The sequence below is a fragment of the Mus caroli genome, chromosome 6 (genome assembly GCF_900094665.2).
Source record: "Mus caroli chromosome 6, CAROLI_EIJ_v1.1, whole genome shotgun sequence".
NCBI lineage: Eukaryota > Metazoa > Chordata > Mammalia > Rodentia > Muridae > Mus > Mus caroli.
The window spans coordinates 93,918,333-93,928,368 of record NC_034575.1 but is presented as its reverse complement, the minus strand read 5'-3'; the positions used below and the strand labels follow the sequence as shown (position 1 = coordinate 93,928,368).

The 10,036-nt window shown below is 42.8% G+C and overlaps 1 protein-coding gene across 11 annotated transcripts in view; it reads right to left on the bottom strand.

Annotated features, from left to right (window-relative positions):
• Mitf (melanocyte inducing transcription factor) overlaps positions 1-10,036 on the bottom strand; it is a 206,603-nt gene that overhangs the window by 23,849 nt on the left and 172,718 nt on the right. For 6 of the 11 annotated variants that reach the window (XM_021164525.2, XM_029478308.1, XM_021164526.2 and 3 more), the window contains exons 3-5: positions 4,519-4,746; positions 3,412-3,495; positions 1,377-1,472 (exon numbers count right to left, since the gene is read on the bottom strand). In XM_021164525.2, the coding sequence (XP_021020184.1) occupies positions 1,377-1,472; positions 3,412-3,495; positions 4,519-4,746 (408 nt within the window). Of the gene's footprint in view, positions 1-1,325; positions 1,473-3,411; positions 3,496-4,518; positions 4,747-10,036 lie in introns of all 11 variants that reach the window. The other 5 variants (XM_029478303.1, XM_029478305.1, XM_029478304.1 and 2 more) reach the window with 1 other exon arrangement.

Sequence of the window (10,036 nt, the reverse complement as noted above, 5' to 3'; positions counted from 1 at the left end):
AAAAAAAATAACAAAAGTCACCATTTTTGAACATATACAGTCTCTGGTTACACATACTCATATACAATTAGAAATGGTACTTTTCTCCTTGAAGATGANACTCCATACTCCCTCATTATGGCTTGTCCTCATTATCCCCCTTATGGCTTGTCCTTAATACAGGTTACTCTCTTGGACAGCAGTTATTGGAGAATATGATAACTTACAGCTTATCTCATGACAAAGTGAGCAGACTGCGCTTACCCAGTCTCCCACAGACTGCTTAACCCAGCAGTATCTCAGACAGCAGTGGTGCCACCCCACCGCAGGCAGTGGCTAAAAGCAACTTCGAATGGGACTTTTTAAAGTCCTTGGTAAGACAGGACTATAAATACAAATATAAGGCCTGAAATAGAATAAACTATATGGAAAAAAACCTGCAAGTTATAGAGGAAGAGGTAACCCAAATGAGCACTGTAAGCAGCTAGAAATTCATGAGGACTGCCTTGTGAACTTTAACTGCTCTCCTCTGGGGAATGGGAATCTCAATGTCTCCCTACCACCTGGGGACATAGGACCCAGCCTACACATCTTATTCATGGTTTTGGGTCANACTGACACACATAGCTTTGAGCAGCACAAGTCACAGTNAGTNACTTGGCTAAAGAGCTGAATTATTTTGTCAAAAGTGGAACTTTTTATCAAAAGTGAAAATGTTTAACACTTTATCAAAAGTGGCCTGGGGAGGTAGCTCAATTTGTTTTAGTGCTTGCTCCTGCAGGCACAAAGCTTGAGTGAGTCCAATTCCCCACCCCACCCCACCCCACCCCCACAATAAAAGCCCAGCCCTGTTGGTACAAATTAGTGATCCTGGCTCTGAGAGAGAAGAACCAGGCAGATCCTAGGGGCTGTATACCAAAGAACCCCTCTGGACAGTGGCTCCCTGCTAGCATCCCTCTCCTGCAGGGTGATAATGTACGGTACATTATCCAAGGTAAATTGCTAAGCCCGGCAGCATCTGAGCAATGACATCCATCTAAGGTGGACATTTGCTTTCTACATACATGGGCAGAGTTTTGCATATACACCTGTGTACGTGTATACCTGTACAAATACATAAACACACATACACAAAGAGAGAGGGAGAGAGAGGTTGCACTCCTGCACACAGAGCTTAATTACAGTGCTCCTGATAAACTCGAGCAAGCTTCTTAATTTCTGATGTCAAAACTACTTACTCCTTTCCCCATTTGATTACTAATAAAATTTTCAAAGAATCCTTGTGAATAAACTGAGTTCTAGGGATGGGGGGCAGGGTGGGGAGAAGAGAATGAACAGAGAATGACCTCAAGGTTTTCTTGGAAAACAAATTTTTTTTTTAAAAAGGCCATCGGTACCGTATTTGCCATTTGCAAGGCCGGATCCATCAAGCCCAAAATTTCTTCATTATAACTTGATTCCAGGCTGATGATGTCATCAATTACATCATCCATCTGTAGATAAAAAGAGCCACAATGAGAAACAGGTGTAAGGCTACCCCCAAAAGGACGTTGTTGGTCCTTTCTTACCTAAAGCAACAGAGTCTAAGAAGTGGAAGTGTTCTCTCCCCAAGTAAAATCAGGATATTACTGAAACCCACTAACAGGACTGANTAATGAAAACTCCACTTAACAGCTAGCATTTCAGCCATTAGTAGGCAGCAAGAGCTTAGCCTGGGTGTTTCCTTCCAGTGCATTATCACCCTGAAGTGGGGGAGCAGGGCTACTAGCAGGGTAGCCACTATTCAGGTGCAGTGATGAGAAGCAGCTTAAAGCCACACCACGAGCACAGCTTGGCTGTGATTCTGTTGAACACTTTACACTGGAAAGATGAGCCAGGAANCCCCTCTTGCACAAAGCTACCACTTCCCTTTTCCTTTCCCACAGCCTTCTAGAAGGAAATATAGCTGGTTCATGGCCCTTGCTTTCCAGTGGGGCCCCTGACCACTGGCTGGATTATAGCCACTTGCAAGGAAAACACCTCTTTGCAAGCTGCCAGTGAGTCTGGTGCTCCCAGAGGAACGCACTAGGACGAGGTTATCATTANGGCTGTGGAGCTGACATTCCCTCTAGATCAATTTTATTGCTGAAGTACCAAAACACCAGTTAGCATCATAAACAACGGTGATTACACACGCATTGCAGCAGTGGTGGAGTCTGCGGAAACATTTCCTTGTAAACACCGTGTGCTCCTTCCTGGCTGATGTGTTTGTGCCTGGGTCTGAAGAGTGCTGTATGGATACTCAGTGAACTCTGTGAATGCCCAGGGCACCCCTGAGTTCATGTGTACCCCCCATTAAAGAGGTGAGACTCCAGCATTATGCGGATTGGGTTCAAATCTAGTGTCACCCTCTTCCTGGATCAAGGGCAACNCCTCCAGTCTTCAGAAATCTCAGTATGCCAATCTACGGGATGGGGACAATAGCATATATTGTCTCACTGGGGACGGATGAGATTTCAGGAGAAACCTTCCAAAATGCTCAGAAAATTGGAATATACTATAACATCTGATCTAAAGAATGAGTCATAGCAAATGATTTCTCTAAAGAATAACTGGTGGTCAGGTCTGAATAGAGCTAGTATACTTCATGCTAGTTTTCATTCCTAGGCATATCAGCTTATTTATTTGCAATAGATGGCTTTTTGACTGGGTTGATGAATAAGAAAATAGGCTGAAGACATATAAACCACTTTTCTTTATAAATTTTGACTTTAGTTTTAGGAGAGCAAAATTAGTGTCCTTAATGTATCATTAAAATAGTATATACTTTAGCATATATATAAAGGCAAAGAAACCATTTTGTTGTTTATATTCTATTCTATCCTGTACAACTGAATAAGCACATAAATACATAAATAAATGCTTCCATTTATTCGCTAAATAGAATTTAAATAATGATCTTCAGATACTTGGGGAAGTGCTTGTGAGCTATTATTAGCTTACTGAAGCTTCATAATACAGAGAACAGGAGGTTCCATTTATAAAACAATGCAGAGATTGGCACAGCTTGGTTTCAAAAATATATCTTAGAAGGCTGGTACAATGCTATACAAAAGGTGCTGGAGATCTATGCACATTAACTAAATCATCCTGCATTTTTTTACGACAATCTATGGCTATTTCCCTCTCCGTATGACTGTGGGAAACTTAAAGGGCACACATATTTAATATTTATTTTAAATTTTACATATTTAATCTTCTTAGTTGTTACCTCGTCATTCATGAGTTACTATGAAGAAAAATAGGTCTGTTCATAGATCCTTCTATCAAAAAAAAAAATATCAATGGGAGGAAAGGAGGTCCTGAAGTCATCAGGAGCTGCGATCATTCACAAATATAGATTCTCACTCATTATCAAGTGTTACATCCTTGGCCTGCCGGGCCATTCAGTACCTGCATGCACGACGCTCGAGAGTGCGTGTTCATACCTGGGCACTCACTCTCTGCCCTGCTCTGCTCCTCAAACTTATAAAATGCCTGCAGAAACAGAAGCAGAAACAGTCCGTGACTCGGATTTGCAAACGCCTTTCAGCAACATATTCACAGGATGTTAGTGCCATAGCAATGTGATGGATGGAACTCTCAAACAAGCAGATGCTAACCAAGGAGCACAGTAATGGTGGGGGACATGGGTGAAGCATATGACAGATATGGGTGGATAAGAAGTGTTTGCTTTGGTAGAGGCCGGATTAGAGACAAGACTCCAACCCTCAAGCTAGTTTTTGTATCAAAATTTGGAGCATAAAATTGGACAAGGGTGCTGNTGTGATTCAGTGTCTGATATTTCCAAATGATGAGAACTCGAGTCTCGTNTTAGTAAGGTCCTACTAAGTATGGAAGTGTTAATGTGAGTTCACAAGTGACTGTCACACAACTTATGGGTTATTTCAGTCACCAGAGGGACTAAGTCTTTGTCCCTCTGCCCAGACCAGAGTCACCAGGCAGCCATTCATTTTGAGACTGGATGCTGTAATAAGCCTTGATCTTTCTTTAAAAGCCTCATATGCCATACCATTCAAATCCACCCATACACGCTCCATGTTTTTTCTTTCTCCAACTCCGTGAAACATAAAAATAATATCCCAGACATTCACAGCAAGCAGAGCTCCTAAGCCTCCTGCCGCCGCACNCCTTTTCTATTTTTGCTTTCCCTTTCCACTTTCCCCTTCTCCTGTCTGTATGTTCACTGCTTCACAAATTGGAAGGCATCGAAGGGAAGAAAACACTCATCTAAGGACGGTGATGGGAGTTACGGAAGCNTCCTCGCCTCCGAGTTCTGCTTAGAGCAAGTCAGGTCTCCTGTCGTGTGCAATAAACCCAGTAACCTAGTCTTCGTGACCAAAGGCTGAAATGTAAACGGTCACACCAGTAGATCTAGGACAGAGGTTGGTGACAATGACCAGGTGGACAAAAGACAGTCCATCATTAAGGGCAAGAGGAGTATCCCACAGACAGTTAATGGAATGTAAGAAACAGAGGAGAAGAGGAGACGTGAATTACCTCTTTTTCACAGTTGGAGTTAAGAGTGAGCATAGCCATAGGGCTGTTGGGTGCGCTGCTCCCCGGCACTGGTGGCATGGCATGGTCGCCAGGCTGGTTTGGACATGGTGAGCTCAGGACTTGGCTGGCATGTTTATTTGCTAAAGTGGTAGAAAGGTACTGCTTTACCTGGTGCCTCTGAGCTTGCTGTATGTGGTACTTGGTGGGGTTTTCCAGGTGGGTCTGCACCTGAGCATGGCCGTGGAGGGAAGAGAAGATAGCAGTGTTATTCGGGGCTTTCAAGTAGCTTTTCCTGTAGCATAGATTGTGAGACTGACCAGTTGACCAAAAGAACAGATTGTCAATCCCCTGTAAGGTACTGGCCATTGTGATAATAATAATAATAATAATAATAATAATAATAATAATAATAATAATTGATAGTACTGAAGCTGAGAATCTAAATTGCAGGATTTAGAGCTCTTAGAATCCAGGGTAAAACTATCTTGTTTAACTTCCCTGATAATTAACTATACATTTAACTCTATCCTAGTGCCCTTCTTCTCATGGCTAATTATTAAAATTTGCAAGTATCTATGAGGCGAAAATCTCCCCAACACAAAAATCAAAACAACAAACTTGAAAATGCACAACTCTGTTTTATCTTGTTTTCCTTGGCAAATAGAATAGCTTTCTGTTAAAATGTATNTGCATGCACAAAAACACACAATCATGCACACACTCCCCACCCCCACCACACACACACACTCAGAATCACACTCACAGAAAAACACACATACACACACAGAGAGAGACAAATCTACACACAAACACACACAAAATCCTTAAGAACTGACTAAAATTATCATAGAAATAATTAGAAATATTGCCATGTTTAAATCAAGGATTTACTGGTTACTTCCTTTCATATATAAAAATATTATTCAGGATTTTAAATATGAATGAGCTCTATGGAGAAAGCAATTCTACACAAAGCAGTTACATTCAAGTCCATATCACTTGTATGTAAGAGTTTTAAAAGGCATACTTATTGACGAACAAGAACGGTATTTGCTGTCCTTTTCCATCAACACTAACAGGGAATTAGAAATGCTTTTTTAAAAAAAATAAGCAAAATCAATGACATTTGATTTACAGTTACTTTTCACTGACAAACACAATTTTATCTCATCCACTCTAAACAAGAGCTGGTGGGGAGAAAGCAGTTACCTACTGAGGAAATAAATCTGCCTGCTATTTACTAGGTCTAAAGCTATAGTAAATTACTTCTTAGGGCATCAGAAAATAAATAGCATTAAAGGAGCAGATCTGTCCTTATTTCGAATTGGGTCCTTAGTGCAGTAACATTAAAGAGGCCAATTAGCCCAGGTATATAATACCCTTGCAGTCAGGCTCCAGGTGTAGACAGGAGGAAATGCTCACCTGGTAGTGACTGTACTCTAGCATTTCCAGCATAGCAAGGTTTCAGGCAACCCCAAGCCCAGGAGACACCGCAGACCACTTAGTCCTCCCTCTATTTTCTGTAATTCCAATTCGAAGAGCAACCGGCATAAAGAAGGCACCATAAACAAGGCATCCCGAGGCACCGCCGGAGACGTTATCACAGCAGCACAGCTTATAATAACCTAAGCTAATTAGTTATGCATGTAAAAAAAAAAGCTGTCCTCACAAGGGACTTTTATTTTTTTAATTCCTACTAGTTTGGTCTTAAATATTGATATCAGTTTCCCTGCTGGCTTGACGTCATGCTTTTTTTCATAGATATAAAAGAACCTTTTTAAAGGATGAGCTATCAAAGTCAAGCTCACTGTCAGATCAAGGCCAAGTCCCCATTCATCTTTCGTTCCAGTAGTATTAATGGACAATGGTGTTTCTCTTTCAGCAATAGGTTAAGAGCTGGATGCCCCCTTCAGAGGGGACATTGCCTAACAGCTACTGTCACACATGAGACTTCACTAATGGCCAAATAATGATGCCATGTATGGCTGCAAAGAGATAGANTTTTAATGTAGAAGACACCCTCCGGTCTCACCCGCTTCATCTTGCACTCTAGTCTCAACAGACAGCTTACTCAGAAGTAAGTAGATGCAGAACCTGTCTTTTGACCTGAAGTCAGCAAATGGGGGGGAGGGGGTGGCTAACACACACACACACACACACACACACACACACATACACAGAGAGAGAGAGAGAGAGAGAGAGAGAGAGGCAGAGACAGAGACAGACACAGTAGCCTGGGCTCATACGCACATAGAAAAGAAAAAAGAAAAAACTTTCTCAGCTAATCCTCAAATTAGGAAGCATGCAAATTCTTACTGGAAACTGTGATACAATCCAGGGATCCACAGTTGAAGCACACATGTCCCTTTCCATCTGTCCATCCCACTGTTTAACTGTTTATTTCATGCTAAGCATGTATATCATAGTCTGTTCGCCATAAGCAGTCAGAATATAGGTACAATTTCTAGCTTTATAAGACAATTCGCCGCCCAGGGTGAAGTAAAGGTAGAAAAGAGACAAGTCTATATTTAGAAATTAGGATAAACGCTGCTTACTGTTGAAATGNGATGCTACTATTTTAAGCACAAATATTTGCAACTCATTAATTCTGTCAAAATCCTGTGGCCACTGAAGTACTTCCGGCTGACCACCGCAAACCTGTCTGGCCTGACACGCACGCCCGGTGAGGTTCGCAGGCATTTTAAGTTTTGTAAAAGGGTCCAGACACGATAATGATGGGACAATAGACGGGACCAAAATAAACACGAAATGAGGGCAGGAGCAGAATGTGCTTACTTCACTACTCNCCTTAAAAGAGACAAGGCTGCATGTTTAAAAATAAACACTAATTCACTGGCAGAGCCCCCCTGTTTTAATGAATCAGAATGCCAGGCTTCAGTAAGGAAGGGACTCGCTCTCTCCCCAGCTCCGTCACGGAGGTCTTCACTACACTCAAGTCTGGAAGTAGAGGGAAATTTTCTTTGCAACATTTCTATCTGTTCTCTTGGGTTTTCAAACAAGCTAAGACGGCAGGTCTGAGGGGAGGGGGGCTCAGTTGAGTGATGCATCTGCCTCACAAGCCCGAGGAGCAGTGTTCCATCTCCAGGAGACACATTTTCAAAAGCAGGCCACCGCTTGTAATCCCAACAGCACTGGTCATGGAGGCAGACAGGTGCTGGACTCATGGGCCAGCCACACCATTGATATCAGGGAGGGCCTGCTTCAGTGAGAGTGACTGTCCCAAACAAAACGGTGGACAGGAACTGAGGAAGACCCTGAGGNTGACCTCTGGCCTCCTTATGCACATACAGGAGAGGCTGAGGGAGATGGGAAGAGAGCCTGAAAATGCTACACTGGGGACAGAGCATTAACCATACACAGGTAACATGACTGAGGGGCACAGAAGTGAATGAGGTGATAAGGAGAGGGGAGACCTGAGGCCACTAGAGGCCACTGGAGGCCACTCATTTCTCCTAAAAGGAGCATCGAATTCAGACTGCAGCTGAGCATCAAATTCAGACTGCAGCTGACTTGCTNGCTCTATGGGCACTCCAATGTATATACAGCTTAGTCGCCCAGATTTTCAAAGGTAGCTGTCAATGTGCAATTTTTAAGTGAAATCTTTTAATTAAAAAAAAATCCAGACACACTGGAAGTGGAATCAGGAAGCAAACCGCCAGTGTATGCTTTCTGCCTCAGTGTCTGTGGGCACGATCTTACTGACACTCCTGAAGATTGGGCTGGGCTGAGAGGAGTTNCTGTTTCTGGGAAGACAGTGCTCAAAGCTCACTGTTTCCAGTTCCCTGGTCGTTGGGTGTCTGATCATACGGTCAGAAAAGGAGCTAAGGACTCAACACCCATGTTCAGACTCAGACAGTAAAAATGACTAAGTCACTACTTCTCTAGGCCTTGAGTCCTCATGCACCAATGAGGATGATCAGAGAGTGAGACAGCCTGTTTTCAGTGTCAGATGAGGCCCATCAAATATCAGAAAGAGCAGGCCACAAAGTTTTGTCATAGGAGCCTGTTAAGTTCTTCCAAATTGCTGTTCGGGTGAATTCTATCAATATTCACCAGCTTAGCATGATAATGGGATGCTTAGAAAAGAGAAGAATACATGCTAGCATAGCCATGATGACTTTCTAAGATATCACATGCTTCTGTGTGTGTGGGGGGGGGGGCGGTGGGGAGAGAGAGTGTCTTACTTAGTATTAGTATAGAGTTAGTTTTCAGCTTGTATATACTTTGAGGGTCCTTGAGTCTTGTGATCACACTCTGAACCACTGATGTAGAGTATGGTAGCACCATCATGGCTGGATTGCATGCCACTGTGAACAGGTCTAACCCTGAATGGCCTGCTTGTCTCATCCTGAAGATGTTGGAGAAAGACGCTACTCTGTTCTCACTCCCACACNCACCCTTAAAGGGCTCTAAAGGAAAAGCCCGGATAAATAAAAGGTTGTCCAAAACTTGAGTGTGTGTGAGCATTTGCAGTCCAAATCACAAGACAAGACTACAATATTCTACACATTTACCACGGTACTGTATTTACTGACATGGTTTGTATCTCACACTAGCTAGCCACATCAAAGTCCATGGGGGTCTCACACGCCCTTGTTCTGGTTCCTCTCCCATGCTCCTGCCTTCTTTATTAAGATCACAAACTGATTGCAGAGCTGGACTGGATGCCTTCCTGACTACCACAGGGTAGCTCTGCCACTCCCTGGTGACACTGACAGCCTAGTTCCCTCCGTGGCCCATCGCCAGTCAGTGTAAGATGGTGGCCACAGATACCATCATGCTCTCTGACTCCCAGGCTCACTACTGTACATACAGCTCATTTGAACAGACATGGCTCCTCTTCTACCCACCACCATTTGCTACTGTGAATTTAAACAAAACCACGAAGAATTCCCACAAGCCTGTCAGTTTATAATTGACTTGTTGTTGTTGTTCAAAAAGGCAACAACAAACATTAAGGTTTTGTTAACTTGTGTTTTGGGAGAGAATTCTTCATTATACACTCTAAGATCATTCTGTGCACACTGCTTTTTACATGGAAGTTTCCAGGGGTGGGCAATGTGCAATTGTAAAGGTGAAAGTTAGCTTTCTCAAATGATCTGGGGAAAGCCTGAGAGAGAGGCATCCCAGTATCTGAACATCTTTTCTAGGCATATTCCTGATGTTACAAGAGAAACCATGAGCCCAGAGCTCNAGGTCTGGTATAGATAACCTTGTTTTCTACATGATCCATACCAAAGTATCCTTGACAAAAAAAGAAAGAAAAAACAAGGGAACATGGAGACAAATCCTGGTATAAAGGAGAAGAGTGGAAGCTGGCTGCAAACAAAAATACAGAGTACTTGAATAAAGAAAGACTACAAAGGACCAAGTTGACCAAGCCTGGGGCCTTTCTCCATGATAGGGATTTGCCCCCAAACCTTCCCATTGACGATGGATTTTGTATTTTGAAGTACTGAGAAAACAAAAGAGCAATGATAGTGTTTCATGACAGCTG